The sequence below is a fragment of the Colossoma macropomum genome, unplaced genomic scaffold (genome assembly GCF_904425465.1).
Source record: "Colossoma macropomum unplaced genomic scaffold, Colossoma_macropomum, whole genome shotgun sequence".
Classification (NCBI taxonomy): Eukaryota; Metazoa; Chordata; class Actinopteri; order Characiformes; family Serrasalmidae; genus Colossoma; species Colossoma macropomum.
Window position 1 is genome coordinate 76,484 of NW_023495894.1, and position 20,678 is coordinate 97,161.

Sequence of the window (20,678 nt, forward strand, 5' to 3'; positions counted from 1 at the left end):
TCATGCCAGGACTTTTAGTGAAAACAATACTATGTACAATTTTTACAACAACGGCAAATATGCTTGTTGTCAAAAAGAGCGGGATTCTGGACCCGGACGGCTCCAAAGGAACGAAATAATCACAACAAACAAACACAAAAAACTACCCAGCTCCTTCATTTAAATCCTCACCTACTAGCAAAAAAAACTCTACCTACACCAGTCTTCCCCATCGCTCAACATAAATACATGGGTCAGCGCCGCCCCTCACCTGAGGTGTCTGTACACTGGGCAGCTACGTGATGTAAACATGTATGAGCGCGCCCATCTACCCTGTCCAGAACCCCAAGGAAGCACAGCCGCATGAGAGAGAGAGAGAGAGACAAAGAGAGAGAGACAGAGAGAGAGATGGAGAGGGAGAGAGAGAGAGAGAGAGAGAGAGAAAGGAAAAACACCAGCCAGACACCCCTCATCCAGGCCAGACATGTAACAACAGTGCATGCTGGGTATTGTAGTGAGCCAACACTGATGGATATGAACACAAGGAGGATATGAAGTCGTGAATATTGTTACCCTAATGAGGTTGAGTGATGTAAAGCTGCACTACAGAAAACTGCACAACACAACAAACAACACACGCTGGTTAAAGTGACTCAGTGATCTAATGCAGCTCAGTTAGAGCCTCTTAGCTGCAGATATACAGACTGTATTTATCACTACAGTCATTATTTAGTCTGGAAGACTCAGGAGTGACTATTACAGAATCCTTCTCCATCTCTACAGCAGGGATTAAGCCTAGGACTGAACTAAACAGGGTTTTCAGTGAAGAGTGACCTCACATTATTTAATATTATACGGAGTCATTTTTATGGAGTTTATCATGTTAATATGGTGTATATACAGTGAGGAGCAGGTCTGCATTTTGAGTGTATTTAACAGCCACCTGGCAACTTCAAATCCCAGAAGTCCAGTGTGTTCTCTGGAGTGATGGAGCTCCATCCAATACCTTTGGGATGAGTTTGGAGATCCAGAACTGACCATCCAACATCAGTACCTGACCTCACTAATGCTCAATCAAATCCTCACAGCAATGTTCCAAAATCTACTATGAAGCCTTCCCAGAGGAGTAGAGGCTGTTACTGCAGCAAATGGGGACAAACTCTTTTTAATACTCTTGATATTGGAGGAAACATTGGAGAAGCAGGTGTCCACAAACTTTTGGCCATGTAGTGTAACTTTGAGATAAAACCTAAAGGGAAAGTGGCGTTTCAGCTGTTTCTCTTCTACCAGTGAGAGAAAATGTTCCAGTGTACACAGAACCAACAGAACGTGAGTAAAATAGTACATCATCGTGTAAACAATTAAATTAACAGTTTATTTTTATGTTATGGTTCACGTTTAAGGCGTACGCATATGTGAACACTAATGTCTGACGGCCTGTGTTACTGTATATAAACACATAAATAAAGCAGAAAACATAGTGAGGAAGAGTTAAATCACTCTGTTTATGTAGTGTGGTCAGTTGTGGTCAGACTGTTCTTGCTGACAGTCTGATCATGTTCTGGATCGTCACCTGAGGAACAGCTGCAGATCACAGTAATGAACGAGCATCACTGACCACAATTTCCAGCCCTGTTTACTGGTGTCTTTCCCACAGATCTGAATGCAGAGGTCAGTTTAGTCACTGTTCCTGTTGAATCACTGGTCAGTCTTTGTGACTGAAGCTCCTGTCATCTTTGACCCCTCTTTTAAAGTCCCCTTAGACCTTTTGCTCCTGCTCATCTTGATCCTAAATCGAGGTCAGCTGGTCCTGCTCAGCGTTTTCTACCTGCCACAGAACATGGGAGGATGTTCATAGCGTAACTCAGGCAGCCCACCAGTCTGGGAGCAGGTTTTCTTTACTCGTTTATTCAGATCGGTCCTCTGATTTGTCACTTGTCTGGACATCATTACAGACAAGTTGAGCTTCATTCCACAAACCAGGGGCTGGATTCTCAAAGCTTCATGGAGGTTACAAACAACAGCCTCTGAACCTGGAACCACCGTGACCAGCTAGTGACCGTCCCCATCCCTCAGTCTCTAAAGAAGGACTGAACATCCTGCAGTAGTGGTTTTGTAACTCCTGGACTAAACCTTAAAGAGACGGTGGCACATCAGCTGATTCACTATCTACCAATGACAGACAGGGTTAAGATACACACAGCCAATGGGAAGTGAGCGAGGAAGCCCACATGGTCCGTTTTTGCCCTCAGATCAGTGTATTTATGTCTTATATGTATCCATATGTGAAAAACACTAATTCCTGATTTATGTTACTGGATATAAATGCATAAATAAAGGAAAACACTGAGAGGAATATCTGAGCACAGCTAGGATACAGTTAAATGATAATATAATAAACAAGTTTTATTTTACACTTTATATTACTAAGCTAAATCTTTTATCACTCTGTTAACATATATATTATATTCATATATTATATATACATATTTGTATTTATTATATATACATATTCATATGTTTTTTATATTCATGTGTAAAAACATATGAATATAACAGTGAATGTATAATTACTGAAGAAATACAGAACAAATCTTTATAATGTCACTCTTTTTACTGCTATTAAACAAAGTCCCCTTTATTGTGGACTAATTTAAATATTGTCCTCTATGAGTTTTGATGTTTATCTGCTGGGATTCTGGGTCCAGATTATCAAAGCACTTAGTACAGTAATAACCCACTAGGACCTCCATCATAACTGGCTGCTCCACTGATTCTCAGAACATTTCAGGTGCTATTTTATCACCTCACTGTTCTTCTCTGGGCTCTGAAGACATGATGGTCAGGGTGGGTTAAGAGGGTCCTAAGTGCTTTGAGACTCTGGCCCCAGTTTTCAAAACAGTGGATCAAAAAAATCTAAAGCTTCAGAAAGACTCACTTCACCTGGCTGTCTGTGAACTCTTCTCTTCAACGACGCCATTTTCTTTAGGTGAGAAGCAGTGCAAGTGCGGTGAGTATTTGTCATGATTATGTGTAACGTTGAGCTGTAGTAGCTGTTTTATTAAAATATTTTGTGTAATATGGGTCATTTTGGTAAGAGAAACCTCTCCGTTTAAACAGATATTGAGATAGCACTAGTTAGCTATCGTTAGCGCTAGCTAAGTTAGCATTAGTGTTTTTCAAACGCTCTGTTTGGTCTTGGAATTCATATTTAAAGTAATTAAAATCACTTCGGTCGCATCCCATGGCATGTTGCAACCTCATGTAATGTATATTAAAATTGTATGTGCAGTTACTTAACTATATGTTTTGTGTGTTGTGTGAATTGCCACTTATGCTAGCTAGCGATAGGGCTAGGGCTTGCTGGCATAGTTGGCAATTCACCATTAAACGGTCAGTCTTTCTGAGTTTTGGGTGTAACGGTGGTATTTTATTGATAGTGCAGTTTTTAGTTAGATAGTGCAGCAATTAAATATCTTTAAGAGCCTCCAAGATGCAAGTGGTTCATGTTGTTTAATGAACTGCGTTAGCCGTTTTAACGGAGTCCACATCGGCAGGCTTAACGTAAACTGAAGACTTGTCACAGCCACAAAAGCCACTTGATTTGATGCAACGCAACAGTGCTTAATGAACTGCACGATTTCCCGTAGGACAGAAGTTGCGCATGTTCAGATGCTCATTTAGTGAATGTGGGCTGTCGAAGCAGAGAGGCGCGAGTTTGGTGAAAGTCAGTGAGATTAAGAATCGAGCTACATCCAGTTAATTATCTTAGTAAGTATGTCTTTCTAACGCAGTCTGTAAAGTGGACATGTCAGTATGTGGTTATATTTGGATATTGACGGTATTGGTGTACGTTACTCACAGAAATTTGGACTCAGCACATATAAGCTAACCAAGTTAGCTAGCTGGCTAGTGAAAACACATTTGAGTTTAAAAAAACTGTTCAATTAGGACCTGTCCACATGAATCTAGATCATTTTGAAAACGTAACTAGCTAGTTTTTAGCTGCATTGTGTCCTCCAATCCATTCAAAAAACAGTTTTTGGTTGCTGAAATGGAACTTCTCAAAAACGGCTTCCAAATATTTGGACTCGGCGACCGCGCTCTGTAACTTTACGTGGTCTGACACTTCGTGGCTGAGTTGCTGTGGTTCCTAAACAGAGGTTGCAACTCTGCCATCCTATTACAGTACAACTTGAATTCAGTGAACTCTTTAGAACCACCCATTCTTTCACTAATGTGTGTAAAGACAGACTGCATGTCAAGGTGCTTGATTTCATACACCTGTGATAATTGGCCTGAATGCATTTTAATGGGACTGAAACACCTGAATTCATGGATTGAGAGGTGTGTCCCAGTGCTTTTGTTCATGTAGAGTATGTAACTGTTGCACCATTAAAGGTGCAGTGGATGTGTCAAGAATGTAGAATAAAGTTGAATAAATTCTGCACAGTTGTGCTAACAGTACCTGTAAATTCCTCAAAAGAACCAACTGTTAATAATCATTAAACATATTTTGTTTTATTTTTCAGTCTGCTAATAAATACATATTGTTGCTGTCATGCAAAAACCTCATATCTCCAAAACAGCAACTTTACAGGAGAAGAAAAAAACCTTTTCAACTTTCAATGGAAGTCAATGTAAAAAGATTTTATTCCAAGTTACTTTGGAGCATTTCTATTGGTTCATTAATCATTAGTCATTATTGACACAATGTAAAGAATAGCAGCCAGATTAAAATTATGGTGAGAAGTGAAAAAAGCAGAAATGGAGTTACAAGGCTTTGCATCACAGCAATGATATAACATGGTCAAGTTGGAGTGGCCAAACCTGTACCAAACCTAGCGTTGGCATGTATTAAATGATCCATCATTGTCAGGTTTTAATGTAATAAGAAGTGTAAAACTAAAATGTTCTCTCTTTTTTTAAACACATATTCTAGTTTTGACTGTTTTCTAATCATGTTTTCTGAATGTGTTATTACAGGACGTCTCTCTATAAGAACATTTCTGAGCTTGAAGACTTGATGGTCTACTTTTTGTGGCTCTTTAGTAGTGGTACGTACAATGCCATCTTGCAAATTATTGATTAGAAATATTTAACATTATAATGAAGGGTTAAAGTCTTAAAAATGGACACTACTGAAGTTGTCATCCTGTACTCTTAGACTATTTTCTCCGAGGTGTTTTTAAATTGAGTTTCAGTAAATCACCTCTATTGCACAGTGTCGAAGACAAACATTTCCAAACCTGATACAAATATATTTATCATTGGGATATTACAGAATACCCTGAATTGACATTGTTTAGCAGTTAAAATATGAAGAATGCTACAAGCACACTAACACTGCAGTGCAGTGAATTGATGTCACACTGCCAGCCTTGCCAAAATACCCACACAAGCCAGCAAACTTGTGCCAAATGTCATCACTTTGGCATTAGTAGGCTTTCATGTGATGTAATTTCAGTGCGCCAGACTACAGAATCACGCTCGCATCTATGTTGGATACATTGAAGTAGCAACTAATATATACAATGAATATTATGTATTTATTTATTATGTTTTTTTTTCCAGTAACATGAATGTGGAGGTGTAAAGACTGTGCTGCTTGATACTACTACAAGATATCAGTTACTGAAGCACTACAGGTTAAACCATGGCCACTTTGGCCGCAGACACCCTTATCCATGCACATATTCAAATTGTCCTTGCACATTTAAAACTTGGAATGCACTTCGAAGCCACCTTTGTAGATCACATTCTGGTCAGACATCTCAAAGATCAGTAGATTGCACAACATTTAGCTGTCATCATTGTTCATGTAGTGACATTGCCTCTTCGAGAGATTTTTTTGCTCATGTTAACAGCCATCTAAAAAGACATGAAACCATCTGTTGTATGTTTGATAATTGTTCCTTTCAAACAAATATTTATGGAACATATCAGACGCACAAGAACAGAAAGCACAAGACATATACACTGAATGATTTTAAAGCTAGAATTGTGAAGAATGGCGCGATAGATTCACTTTGCACTTTGGATGATACATGTTTGAGAGAGAGTGAGGAGTTGCTTGATGCTGAACCTGAAGATGATGCACTGGTCCCAAAACCAGAGAATGTGCTACAAGTTATAGAAGAGAAATTGACATTTGTTTTATTAAAATTGGAAAACTGTTTCCATGTACCAAGCTCTGCTGTTGATGAGCTACTAAACGAGTTTCAGTATTTGATTAGTACTGCCTTAGTGCCTGTATCTAGCAACATTCTTGCTGATTTCTTTAATAAACATAACATGCATGTTGACCAGTTCCTCATCAAAGAGTTAGGCTGTGCACTTTGTTCATCCAACCCTCTCTCAAAAGCTTTAGGGAAAATGGACCATTAGCCACTTCTTTTAAGCGGAAGCAATATTACAAAGATCATTTCTATATTGTTGATCCAGTTCAGTATATCCTTGATGCAAAGGCAAAAAGAAGTTTTCAGTATGTTCCTTTGCTAAAGGTTTTACACCAGCTAGTCAATCAAAAAGGTGGGCTTAGCAAGATTGTTGAAAGGAGAAGACAACAACAGATAGTGCATGACCGCCTGCATTACAGATTTTTTGAAGATGGCCAGTACTTTACTACTTTAAGAACAATGATTTTCTGTCAGGGGAAGAATTGAGAAGTTCTGTCTGCCTATATGTAGATGACTTTGAACTTTGCAACCACCTCGGTACTTCGTACACAAACTCTGTGCTGTCTGGGAAATTTGCCTCCTGGCAGTCATTCTTCTTTGACCTCAGTATACCTAGCTCTTTCATGTAAAAGTGAGGACATGAAGACTTGTGGCTATCGCAAAATATTCGAGCCACTATTCCAAGACCTTGTTACCGTTGAGCGGCAGGGAGTTTTTGTTGCACAGCTGGGTACGTTTTTGAAGGGGAACCTTCAGTGTGTGATGTCAGACAATCTCGCGGCACACGGAATTGCCGGCTTCGTGGAAAGTTTCTCAGGCCAGTGTTTCTGTAGGTGTTGCACAGCACAGCGGGCAGAGACTCAGGTCAAAGAAGTAAAATCAGGCGCATTTACCACCAGAAACAAAGAGATTCATCAAGTCCATGTAAATACTGCACAGGCAAAAGGAGGCAGCTTTTTAGGTGTGAAAAAAGCTTGTATTTTCACAGAGAGACTTGCTCACTTCAGTGTCACATCAGGTTCCCCCCTGATGTTGTCCATGATATTTTTGAGGGCATAGTCCCAATTGAGCTTGCACAGTGTTTTGCCCAGCTTATTTCCAAGAAGTTGTTTACACTTGACAACCTCAATACGTGCATTAAAAACATTCCATACAAGTGGGGTGACAAAAAAAACGCCCTCATTTAGTGACGCTTAATTTTGAAAGTCGCAAATCAATTGGTGGCAATGCCCCGAAAATTGGTGTTTGATAAGGTCGTTACCGTTTATGATTGGGCAGTTGATCCCTAAAGATGAGCCAGCTTGGAAAGTCATTCTAGACTTGAAAGATATTGTAGAGCTTGTTGTTGCACCTGTCCACTGTGAGGAGTCTGTGGCTTATTTAGAGTGTAAAATCTCTGAGCACAGACAGAGATACAGGGAAGAATTTCCCAGTCATGGATTCCTGCCAAAACATCACTTTCTGGAGCATTATCCAGAAATGATAAAGCTGTTTGGCCCCATCGTGATGCTTTGGACCATGCGCTTTGAGGCCAAGCATAGTTTTTTCAAACAGGTTGTCAGACACACAAAGTCTTTCAAGAACATTACACTGTCCTTGGCGAATAAGCACCAGCTAATGATTGGCTATCACATGCACACAAGGAGTTATGAGAGATCAGCATTTGATGTGACGCACATCTCAACAATTCCAGTAGATGTCATGAAAGAGGACATTGCACTTAAGCTAATGATCTTCATATGCAAAAAACTATCTTCGTGGTACAGAGAGCACTGCAGAGCATTTGAACTCCAGTCATCATCAGCAAGAGAAGTTGTGTTGGTCGAGTTAAGTGAACTGACTGACAACTAACCCTTCGAATGGTCACCCTGAAAAGATACATACACGTGTCTGGTAATTAATTTTAATTTTATATTGATTGAATGTTTATTGGAACGAAGATAAAAATGAGACAGAAAATAACTCTTTAAATTTACACAAGTTAAAAAAAGAAAAAAATGTATTTTTCTTTTTACATTTGTTTGACAGTTTGAGGAATTTCTTCACATCAAAACTGTGCTTTTAATGCCTATGATGTGTGTATGAATGATGACCTGATACTGTCCACTCAGATGAATTGTATTACCTCTCACTTTCTTTAATCATTTTATTCTTTGGCTTTTTTCCAGAATAACTTCTTGACCAATATGGCTGCTTCAGCTGTGCTTCGTATCATCTTAGGAGAAAATGACTCTGCAAAAGTAACCCTGCCTTTGGGAATACCAGGCTCTGTTGAGGAACTTAAAAGTGAGATAAGGAGACAATGTGAGGTGTTGGGAGACTTTAGACTGCAATACAAAGACGCTGATTTTGATGAATTTATCAACCTGACCTCCACATCAGACATTCAGAACAAGGCTACATCAAAGTAATTTACTTCCCAAGTGCCTTATCTTCAAGTAGCCCTTGCCTCTCACCACAGACACCCAGCCAGGATGAGAACAGATCCATGTCGTCTGACACTGACATTCTCTCATCTCCGTCGACATCTTCATCGTCATCTTCACCATCGTCATCATCCCTCAGATGTGAGCCATGGCCAGATGACTTTCCTGTGCCCATGTTTGTCTATGATGTAGAGATCCAACTCCAGCGTGCAAATAGTGACTTTGAAAGTAACGGTATCCCTCTTCTGTCCTAGTCCAAAAATGAAGTCTGACTTCAATGCTCGGCATCACAAATGATCAAATATAAAGCTTCCCTCAGATGCTGAATTTCATGCTGTAGCTGAAGCACTAATGAAGAAGCACCCATGTTTAAGGGAGCAGATCTCCAAATCAAGTGAAGAAACCTAGAAGAGCAGAGATGAACTACTATCCAGACTATCCTGTGGGACATACCAAAGAGAGCCTAGAGCAAGAGAGGCTGTCACTATTGTCTGAGGTGAAAAAGACAAACAACCAGCAGGTGGTCAAGGAGAAGATGGAAAGGACTTTTGCTTACAGGCGGCATGAGGTGATTGAAGACAAGCCTTTCATTGCAGATTTTCATTGCAGAAAGATGGCCAGCTCTCTTTTCTGAACGTGAGGTCAGTCCATGTTGTGTTGATAAATAACTATTTTTGAGGTTTACGGGGATGGCCTTTTAAAGGAATGTTCACATGAAAATTACAATGACAATTGTAATTATCAAAATATTCTAATACAGTATGAACGTTTTTCCATGTGATGCCATTGGGGGGGGGCGGGGGAGTGGGTAAAAAAAATCACTGTGGCAAGTTTGTCCAAAGTCTGGTCACTTGTGGTGGTCATTGAAACTGGGTCAGAAAATCATACCAGGAAATTATCATAGCTTCCATGAAAATGATAGCTTTGGGGAAGAATAATTATTTGTAAAAGGTGTCCTCATCCTGGACAAATGATTACTGTATTGGTTTATAGTTTAGAAGGGCGCATACTACCTGTTTATGTACCACTCTAGCAGTGTTTTTAACTAAAATGAAATGGGAAGTAAAAATACCATTTGTTTTTTTGGGTAATTACATTCATGTTTTTATTAATCCATAATTTGCTGTGGAACACGAACCATTTTTATTTTTTCTGTCATTGTTAAATGTTTGTAGGTGGAAGCAGAGTTTGCACGCATCACCACTGTCCCACTAAGATCCAAGTTCATGCAGCAGCTAGATCACCACTCTTCCCAGCTGATAAAAGTTTTGCGAAGAAAAGGAGGAGCTGCTGGACAAAAAATTAGGAATATCTTTGCAGAAAAGGTGTGTTTCTAACAAGTGTTCAGGAATATTTTGCAGATTCAATTTACTTTATTATTATTGTGCAGTTGTATTACTTCTGTATGCGACAAAATGATATCTGGTGGATGAACATATTTATTCAGACAGCTGTTCACACGATTTAAATATTCTTGATTTCTTTATCTAGTGCCCTTGTACATTGATGGTTGGAACTATTTGCATATCCGTTTATACTTAAATGCATAAAATCTGACTATTATGTACTGTAAATGTGTCTGTTAGAACAGAAACATTTTACCTTGATCTCCCGACTAAATGCTAAGATCATTTGAGTCATCTTGGGGTCTGTTTACACCTGGCATTAACAAGTGTTTTGTATCCGGAGAGTATCTGGATATACTTACGGATTCTGTTTACCCTTGTCAGTAAAATGCGTCCCCAGAGTGAACACACAAGATCCGATTTTACTTCTCCGTAAAAAGCACACCACTGCGTACGTTTGTTTTTCTACCTGTAAACAACAGTTTCTCATCAAAATTATCCTTCTCATTGAGCCTGTGAGCAGTTTAGAATAATAGTGTGGGTTCTCCAATGCGGTGGAACAGTAGAAGGTCCTAATATTCCAGTAATGGCTGAATCAGAAAACCTGACGATCTATTTAAACCACAAGGGAAAAAAGTTACTGCTCTCATCTACTGGTAAGCGCAAGCACGGACACACACACAGCCGAGCAAGAGAGAGAGGGCGTGAGGGATGGAGAAGCCAAGATCTACAGTAATAGTTACTCGTATTAATGTTTTTTCGACCAACGTATGTCCACTTGCCTGACAGAATCCGATCACAGAAGACGAATTCTGTTTATACTTGTATTAAATGTTGACTAGATCTGTCTCGGACCACCTCCAAATGTGGTTTGAGTGATCCAATCGTAAACTGTTCACAATGCATCTTGGTGTTTACACCTTGCTTTTCATGTGGACAAGCAACACCGAACATGATCTGATCACCAAAAACGCATGTTAATGCCAGGTGTAAACAGGCCTTCGATGACTGTGTCCTGATTCTGATGGGCACCTTATTCATTCTGTTTCAAGTTTTCATGAACACTACTTAACATACTGTATCTTTTATTAATTCAATAAGTACCTTTCTACAATACGTTGTTTATTGTACTGTAACTTGCAATATATAATTATTTGCTAATTATAACTAGTTACCACAAGTAATTATGAAACACTTACATTACAGGTGCTTGTGTTATTAGAATGTGTGTCCCAAATCATGCCACAATAATATGTGGCCAAACACTGCCTGTAAATTGGCATGACAGTTTGCTTGTGTGGTGATGCATCTCTGCTGTTAAATGCTGCACAATACAACATTATAACCACTTATACATTTCTCTTGTTCTTTGCTGCAGAATGACGCCATTGAAACAAAAAGAGCTTGCATACTGAAGGCAATGATTGTTTACCTCAACGAAGACCCTGAAAACCTCATAAGGGAGTATCTTGTAAGTATTTTGGCCTCTTTCGCTCTTCGCTTTTTCCACAGAATTACTTTTTCTGTTTGTGCTTGTTGGGGCTGTTTCTAAACAAACTAACATGAATAAACTCACAATAAAGGAACGTCACCCAGTGCAGTGGTGTGACTCATTGGCTTGTTTTTGATAGCTTTTGGGCAACAGTGGCGGTCTATGGTACAGAAAAATAAGATATACCAGGCTTTGATTACACACACACAATGCTTGTTAGTAGATCAGTTAATTGTTGGTTTGACTCCAAACATATTTGTTGACAATAAGAAAAATATAGAAAATTGCCATGCTTGCTTCAGCTGAGAGAAGAGATACTTGCCACACTTGCATATTAAAATCATAACATTATTAGCAGCAGTTTCTGGAATATTCGAAGGTATGATTTATGGATGTTCTGTTGACAACAGGTTTTTTTTGTGGCTTGTGCATGTTTTGGCTTAAGGTCTATTTGTTCTATTTTTGAGGATGTTGGGGACAACCAGGAGATGGAGCAGACAATTCTAGGAATCTTTGCCATAAAGAAGGAAGGTGCAGAACCTACAGATGAGCTGGAAGATGTTGGAATAATCATCAAAGGTGTGGAAGTGCTTCGCGACCTTGGTAACGTTGCAAACGCAGTCGCTGTTTTATTTGGCCTCATGTACACATTGGACTTGAGCTGCCCAACCAACCTTAAGTACACATTTGAGGTTCTACAAAAACTTGTGATGGAACTGGATGGCAGACATCTCTCAAGAAGGGCTCAAGTGCTAAAAAACAAACTGTTTGAAGGGACAATGTAGACATGAAATTGCAAGTGAGTGTGGAGCCTTTTAGTTGAATGCTCTGAGGTGACAGGGAAGGAGGCTTGGAGCTAGGGCAATCAAAATAAACAATCTTTTTGGATCCATATGTTGAACTGTCATGATTATTCGTTGTAAGATGTGACATGCTCTTTGTTTCGAATGCTTGATGTCTGAATGTTTTAACAGACTTAATGTTCACAAAAGAGAGACGGGATGAGCTTAACAGTTAAAAACTATGTTGGGTTGCATTTTTATGTCCATAAAAAAATGGATATAAAAAAAAATAACAGAATGGTGTAAATGAGTGGGCAATAAGAGATTTACTGGAAAAATAGCAAGAATATGAGGGTAAGAGAAACTTTGTGACGTACAGCGATATTGAGTGAGCTTGGAGCAAAAGCCATTGGCACCAAATTAAGATGCATATTTTGCATTACTGTTTGTGATCTCTTTAGCGTGACATGTTGGTTTAAACATGTACTGTTTTGATAATGTTCTGGCTGTGTGATGCACTTTCTGAATTTGTTGTTTTGTTTTTAACGCTACTAAAGTGGCAAGGGAAAAATGATTTTTTTATTTAGTTATTTTATTTTGAAATATTTCCTATGTGACATTACATTGGTTCACTCTTTATTTGAATATTGTTTTCTGTTTACCCTAATTTCATATTGACATAAAGAGATTTTAGATTTTCAATTGAAATTTCCAGTGAAAATGTATTTTGCAAACTAAAAAACTTAGTGGGGATCTGAATTTACAGTTTTCTTAAATTAAACTTTTTTTCAAAAGTTATTTAAATATTAATTTTCAACTGTTTTCATTCTGCACTCTGTTGGAAAGCTTACGTTTTTGGTCTGGGCAAGTCCCATTCTGTTGATACAGCTACAGTGATTGATTTCAATTTACTGTGTGGATTTTTTTTTGACAGGTTTAGTAAGTGTACTTAAAATTACTACCATTGTTAAAATGAAAAACAGCTAAGTAAAATGAAATTCAGTAGTTGCCCCAATTATTTAAGCCAGTTAGGTTGGAAGGATGAAGTATAGTTTAGTTAATCTTATTAAATACAGTTGAGTATCGGTGGTCCAACATCGTTACATTTACATAAGTGAGTTAAGTCGGTATAATGAAATATCTCTCTGTTGTCATTAATCAGCACAATTAAGTAAAACAAAAGAAAAAGCATTTTGTTGAGTTTATGTTGGTCAGTTTAGTTGGCTACACACAAACCTATTAATTAAAACCAAGCTAACCATATTACAGTCATGTTGGTTTTACTTAAGTTGGTTATTTGATGTTTAATAATATGATTTAATTATATCTAACACAACTCAGTTTAGTGGAAATTGTTGATATAACTGGATTAAGTAAATCCAACAAATTATTTTTTTGAGTGTAGTGCTGTTGTAGCTGATCAGGCATGTTTGGGGTCTGAAGTTTGCTTCTTTAGCTTTAGCACAGGAGCTACGAGGCTAATGTAGCTAATATAATGTCCCACCAATTAGCATGGTGCTAACTGCATGTCTAAATCATCACCTCAGACTGTGTGTTAAGCTACATGAGCATCTAGATATTGAGATACAGATACGGCTGGATGGTTTAATCACACTGTCATGATATCAGAGCTGATAACACCATATAATAAACACACACTGAACAGTACTGCCCCCACTTTGTTGGTGCCTTTTAAAGAAATTCCTACACCTGATTAATCCGACTTTACGCCCTGATTAAAACTGTAGCTGTGATAAAAATAATAGCAATAAAACAAAAAAGAATCTTTAGTGCTTTTAATTTTAGTTGCAGCATCTTTTGTGGAACAGAATAGAAAACAATAGAAATGAATCAATTAATTGAACTATCAATGAATAAAAATAATAATTTTGTTAAAAACTTCAGTTCATCATTAGTTTGGACACAAACTTTAGGAATCACCTGTGGGGGAAATTTGAATGGACCTACGTTATCAGTGTCACCCTTAAGGCGACAGGTTGATTTATTTTTAATAAGGCGCATCTATGAATTCATATATTGAGGCCACAAATATTGACTTAACTCGTGGCCTCGTGTATTAGTTTCGCCTTATTAAAATAATCACCATTTTCAGCTCCCGGGCTCCGCAGGATCAGAGCACACAGACTTCATCTGTGAGGGAAAGTTGAGTGGACCTGAGTGATCAGAGCACGCAGACTTCATCTGTGAGGGAAAGTTGAGTGGACCTGAGTGATCAGAGCAGCGCTTCCTCAGTGAAGACCAAACCGAAAGTAACTCTGAGGAAAGTAACGGTAACATGTCGCCATCATAGTCCGAGAGAAGATCCCCCAGATCAGCGCTCTGGACTCAACACGGTGAGATTATTCAGCACAGAAATGAGGAATACTGACTGAGATTAAAGCAGGACCGGGTGTTGGTGTTTCCTCCCGGTTTAAACCCGTTTTAATCCGAACTCAGAACTGGACTAAACTCCTCCTCCGAGCTACAAAATGTCTGCCGGCCAAAGACGGTGACGCAGTTCTTATTGAGCTGAAAGGACTGAAAGGTTTCAGTATAAACAGGTTTAACTGTAGAGAAACGCTGTAAAGCTGGATTTACTGAAGGATCAGCGATCAGCGCTGCTTCACATTCAGCTCTGCTCCTGTTTTAGTCCGATAAACACCAGACTGACTGATTACTGTAGAGCCCGCTCGCGGAAGGAGCGGCTGCGCGCTCGCGACACCTCGATCCTCCATTTTCTCGTGTTGACGCCGCAAAAAATCAACCGGGTTTATACAAATACATATATAAATATATACATTTTAAACGGATTTTATGGATAAATGAGCCACAGTCATCACAAATCATCAATCAGTAAGTAAATAAATAAAATCATAAGTTTTAAGTTTTGGCTCGTGCAGATAGTGACGTGCCTGGGGCGCGTGACAGCGAGAGAGAGAGAGAGAGAGTTAGAGAGAGAGAAAGAGAGAGAGAGTAATTTTCATTAATAGATCATTAACTAATCATTATTAGTATGAACAGATCATTAATCTATCAGAATTTGAACCTTTACAGTTGTTTACAGATGATGGTCCACATAGTTGTTGATGAGTGTATTCATATTTATAAATGACAGTTTGCAGTCGTATGTAAAAGTTAGTGCACCCCGGTCAGATTCCATGTTGTTGATGTTCTGAGTGTAAATAAGTTACAGATCATCTACAGAGACTCACTACTGCACATTTTAATACACAACTACTGATTATTTGCTGAATTTAACAGACAGGGTAAAAAATTTAATATAAAATGTGATCTGGGCAAAAGTAATACAGGTTTAAAATGTTTTCCCCCAATATGTTAAGCTATGATAAATACATACGTATAAATTACGCTCTAAAATATGTAACATATTGCATAATGATGTTTAAATTAAAATGGTCAGTCTCATAAAGCTTATGATTATAAGTTTATCACTGAGGATTTGGTCAGGGAGTAAAATTTTAGAGCACATGTAGAAACACATGCTGTCGTGATGCTTTGCTTTATTTGATAATGTTATATTATTTTTAATTATATAATAGAAGACGGCCTATATTCTCAGCCACTGCTTGTGGAAAAAAACAACGTTCAGATTAAAATATTTCACAAATATGAAATATTTTGAGTCACTATCAAAGTCAGTCTTTACATCAATGCAAAACTAGGATATGCAAATGAAGACAACTGTTCATCAGCATGCAGCTTAATACCTGTACCAAAAAAAAGGAGTGCAACCAAATCATGTGCTGCTGTGACCAGCTGAGACAGCTGATAGCACCAGTATGACCAGTGGAAAGTTAGCAGCTGGCAACTTTACATAAACATATTCATGACTGAAAAACCCAATAAATAATAACAATTTGACTGGAACACAGCCAGAGGGCTCACAGCGCCCCCTTCTGAAGGTGCAGGGAAAAACTTCACCGGGTTGAGTTGGTGACCTCAGGAAGTTGGTCACTTCAGTTGAAAAGTTGAGTAGATGGAAAAAAACACCTGGAAAAATCTGTAGATCTGTAAAAATGAGTAGGTGCTTAATTACATGGACAGATGAAGTAGATTACAATTACGAGTAAGATATGCTGTCAGTAATGACTGTAATATGATTTAGTATCATACAAAGAGACATGACACGATATCTAACAACAGCTTAATATAACACCTGCTTTATTCCAAAATCATATATATGTAGTCCATCTGTTTCTCTGCATACTTTGTTAGCTCCCTTTTACCTGTTCTTCAGTGGTCAGGACCCCCATGGACCCTCACAGAGCAGGTACTATTTGGGTGGTTTAACACCGCATGAGACAGAACATAAACACAAAGATAAAATGGTACCACTTTAAAATAAGACTATCCTTATAAAGCGTTTATGAATGGTTTACAATCATCTTATTAATGGTTATTAATTAGGCTGTAAACACCTTAAAAATCATTATTAAGCAGTTATAACAAAAAAAGGGCAACAGTGAACAGTAAGTTGGACCAGTTTGATTTAATATATTTTACATTTTTATGTTTCTAAACTCGCAGATTGTCTGAATGTAAAGCGCGTTGTTTAATCCGGGCTTCTTAATCAGGATTATTTAAGCGTAGCGTCGATTAAAAAACACAGGCTGTAAAGGCGAGTTAATGTGCAGTAGCGCTGTTTCACCAGAAGAGGGAGCATAAAGACTGCAGAGCTACATGCTGTCACCAAACCTCCTCCTGGAGATTTACTTTCCTGCAGAGTTCAGTTCCAACCTGCATCTAACACGCTGCCCACCTCTTACCTGACACTGATTCACCTGATCCAGCCAATCAGGGGCTGAAGAAGATCATTAGTGGAGCAGGTGTGGCAGGTTGTGGTTGGAATGAGGCTCTACAGGAAGGTCGATCTCCTGGACCAGGGCTGGTAAACACTGCTTTTGAGGAAAATAGTTGGTCATGATTTGAACATTAGGGAACTGCAGAGCCTAATATTGTAATTCTTTCCCAAAAATCTCAAAAACGTAAGAAAATTTTGCTCTTAACTTGGTCAAAGATGTAATAACTTATCCAATAGTGTAATACAACGTTTGGTAACACTAACTTTGATTAGAACATAACCAACCATTATTCATCATGGATAAATCATATTTACATCAGAATTTTAACATTTACAAATGTTTATAAATGATAGGCCTTGTAAATGTTTGTGTGTATTCAGATTTGCAAATGACGTGCAGTGGTATGCAAAAGTTTCAGCACCCCTGCTCAAATCAAATTTCAGTACAGTTACTGTTTATTTGCTGAATTTAACATGTATTCATATTTACAAACACCGGTTCATGAATACAAATCATTTAGTTTAACAATGTGTAACTTCCAAATAGAGAAATGAGCTTTACTGTTCTGTCCAATGTTTATTTATGATGAAAGAATATTTAGGTTTTGTGATTAAATATTTATATATATGTGATATAATACCCACTTTATTCCAAGATGACTGAATGTTGAGGACTTCAGGAGCTGGACATAAATTCTCGAAAATGAAATAATTTGTTACATATGGTCAACTCTATAAATGTAATAAATTCCAAATAATGTAATTAGGATTCATATTACCAGATAAATTCTTTTGTTATTATACATAATATCAATATTAGTAATAGTATTAGTGATTAGTTACATCAAGTAAATGTATCATATTACTGGTCAGGCTATTACATTATTGGGTTTTATTCCATTTTCGACCAAGTCAGCTGCAAAATCTTCAATCTTTTTACATTTCTGGGTGTTATTACTGTACGATAAGACAACCCCTTATAAAGATATGTATCAGTATGTAAACAGGGCAACACCTGTTCTGTTTGACGTGGTAAAGCTGACAGGTTTAATGCTGAGTGATAGAGAAGCCAAAATAAGGTAAGTAATAAGTTTAACAGTACAGTATAGTATATTATTTCTTCTTCATATCCTTTGTTGTGACTTCAGCCATTACATCACAATTGAGCCTTAAGACCATTATTGTACTGTTGAGGGTATATTAATGTACTTCTACATTTTTATATCGATTTTGTTCATATTTACCTTAAAATTAGTAATACTTAATAAATGAGCAATATTAGAGATGCTTCTCTATGACTGTATTATGGGTGTGGGTCAGTCAGGAGTTCCTGTAAAAGCTCAGGGAGGCAGATGACTGAATTGTTTTGATTTGTAATCGTAAATGCTGCAGCATCAGTATGGGGGCACTATGTGTGTGAGAGAGTCTGCAGATGTAAAATGAACCGCAAGTAACAAAATGTTCACTAACCTGAACCACAGATCACATTTATCATCATCTGCTCAGCGTTTAACTGCACTACAACACAAAGCAGCGCCACAAGCATGTTAACAAAACAGCTAAGCTCTGATCACAGCAGCTACAAAACAACTCACTGCAACTGTGATCTAAACCACGTCTGTGAAAGTGAAGCTAACTCAAGTACACGACTGACAAGCATCATACAGGCCTTAACGACAGTTAGTAAATGATACTGAGTTCATTCACGCACCCAGCAGGGCAGGACAGACTGAACTAACTTTACTGCTGTTAGTTTCTCCTGAAACTCTTTCTTATCTAATACAACCTTTTATAATAAAAGGGTACAATATCTAATTCTTAGAGCGTTAGTTTGCCATGTGCTGGAAGCTGTTTGTGTTGCCTGTATCAGAGAAGTGTGTAACTGTGCAGGAGGCTAATAAAACTAAATGAAGATTAATGTCAGATTTTTTTGACGTACCCCCAAAATGACAAAAAGTCATTAAGGTGTTTGAACTTGGTAATAACCTTTAATAAATTAATTTCTAACCGTTCAGTCTTATTGCGGGCCTGTAAAGTGGTACTGTCTTTTAAATCATATGATGTGATGAATCGTGCTTAAAACCAAATACATGAGCTAACAAAGTAAAAACATCTGTTTTGATTTCAGGTAGATATTAACACCCTGCTTATTAGGTCCATGATGGAACCTCCACTGAGCACTGAAAGAGAGACCAGCTGTGTGTCTATGAAGAGTGACCGGTCCATGTGGCTACCTCCTGAATTCAGCAATGGAGGAGAACCCAGCTGTGTGTCTATGAAGAGTGACCGGTCCATGTGGCTACCTCCTGAATTCAGAAGAAGATCAAAAAAACCCAGCTGTGTGTCTATGAAGAGTGGCCGGTCCATGTGGCTACCTCCTGAATTCAGAAGAGGAAGAAGAAAACCCAGCTGTGTGTCTATGAAGAGTGACCGGTCCATGTGGCTACCTCCTGAATTCAGAAGAGGAAAAAGAAAACCCAGCTGTGTGTCTATGAAGAGTGACCGGTCCATGTGGCTACCTCCTGAATTCAAAAGAGGAAGAAGAAAACCCAGCTGTGTGTCTATGAAGAGTGACCGGTCCATGTGGCTACCTCCTGAATTCAGAAGAGGAAGAAGAAAACCCAGCTGTGTGTCTATGAAGAGTGACCGGTCCATGTGGCTACCTCCTGAATTCAGAAGAGGAAGAAGAAAACCCAGCTGTGTGTCTATGAAGAGTGACCGGTCCATGTGGCTACCTCCTGAATTCAGAAGAGGAGGAAGAGAAACCAGCTGTGTGTCCATGGGGCAGTCTCCTGGTTTCAGCAGTGAACCTGTGTCCTCTGACCCAGAGTGAGTTCCTACCTTTCAGTATAACACTGATGAGTAACAAGGAGTTTAAAAACTTTCATATCAAAAAAGCAAAGAATGAGTTCCTGAGTTTTATGTTTATCAATAAAAATATTAATATTAATAACTCAGTTGACAAAATTAAACTCAAGAATTAAGTCTTAAAAGATTATTGTTCTGCCTGCTGTTACACACAGACTTTCGAAATTTGACATACATGCCAAACATATCACATAGATGATGGGCAGCAGATCAAGAAGTCAGGGACTTCAGCCGGCTGCTTATTGGCTTTTCATCTTGTCGTAAATCTTTGTCTCTGCCAAAAAGAGAGAGTCAGGAGAGAGACAGGATACTGGAGGTTGGTTTTAATGTTGAGCTCTGAAGTCCCAGCATAGACTTGCTTAAATGTGAAAATTCAAACAAAGAGGCTTTATACAGTGCAGCTGTTAATGACTGATCATTTTGTAGTAAGTCAGGAGACGCAGAAGTACGTACTCTAATCAATAACTGTTTAGAGCTTAGACCAGAGTCAGTATTTGCAGAGATGTGGACTAAGATTAAAGGAAACAAGTTCAGCACTGACACTCAGAACATTCATATGATCAGTAGTGAGTGAGCTTTACAACTTAACAATAAGAGAAGCTTAAAAAGAACATAAAATTAAAATATTCCACAATTTCAGTGAATTAAAGACAATAATAGTTATATTATAATAGATGTATATAAGTGTGTAATTTGCAATGTCAGTAATGTAATTCTTTAATACATTAGGCCCTTCTCATATGCAAAGGAAATATATCTCCATATGTTTTACATGTGTACAAAA

At 38.2% G+C, this 20,678-nt stretch overlaps 1 protein-coding gene across 1 annotated transcript; it reads left to right on the top strand.

The window, feature by feature from the left end:
* Positions 1-13,859: 13,859 nt before the first annotated feature.
* On the top strand, positions 13,860-19,859 carry LOC118803389. The gene is made up of 2 exons (XM_036563884.1): positions 13,860-14,558; positions 19,159-19,859. Exon 2 carries the CDS (start codon positions 19,185-19,187, stop codon positions 19,857-19,859), a length of 675 nt encoding a protein of 224 aa, XP_036419777.1. The 5' UTR covers positions 13,860-14,558; positions 19,159-19,184.
* The last annotated feature ends 819 nt before the right edge of the window (positions 19,860-20,678 follow it).

Coding starts and splice junctions, on each gene's coding strand:
- LOC118803389 (XM_036563884.1), top strand. CDS start 19,185: ATGATGGAACCTCCACTGAGCACTGAAAGAGAGACCAGCTGTGTGTCT.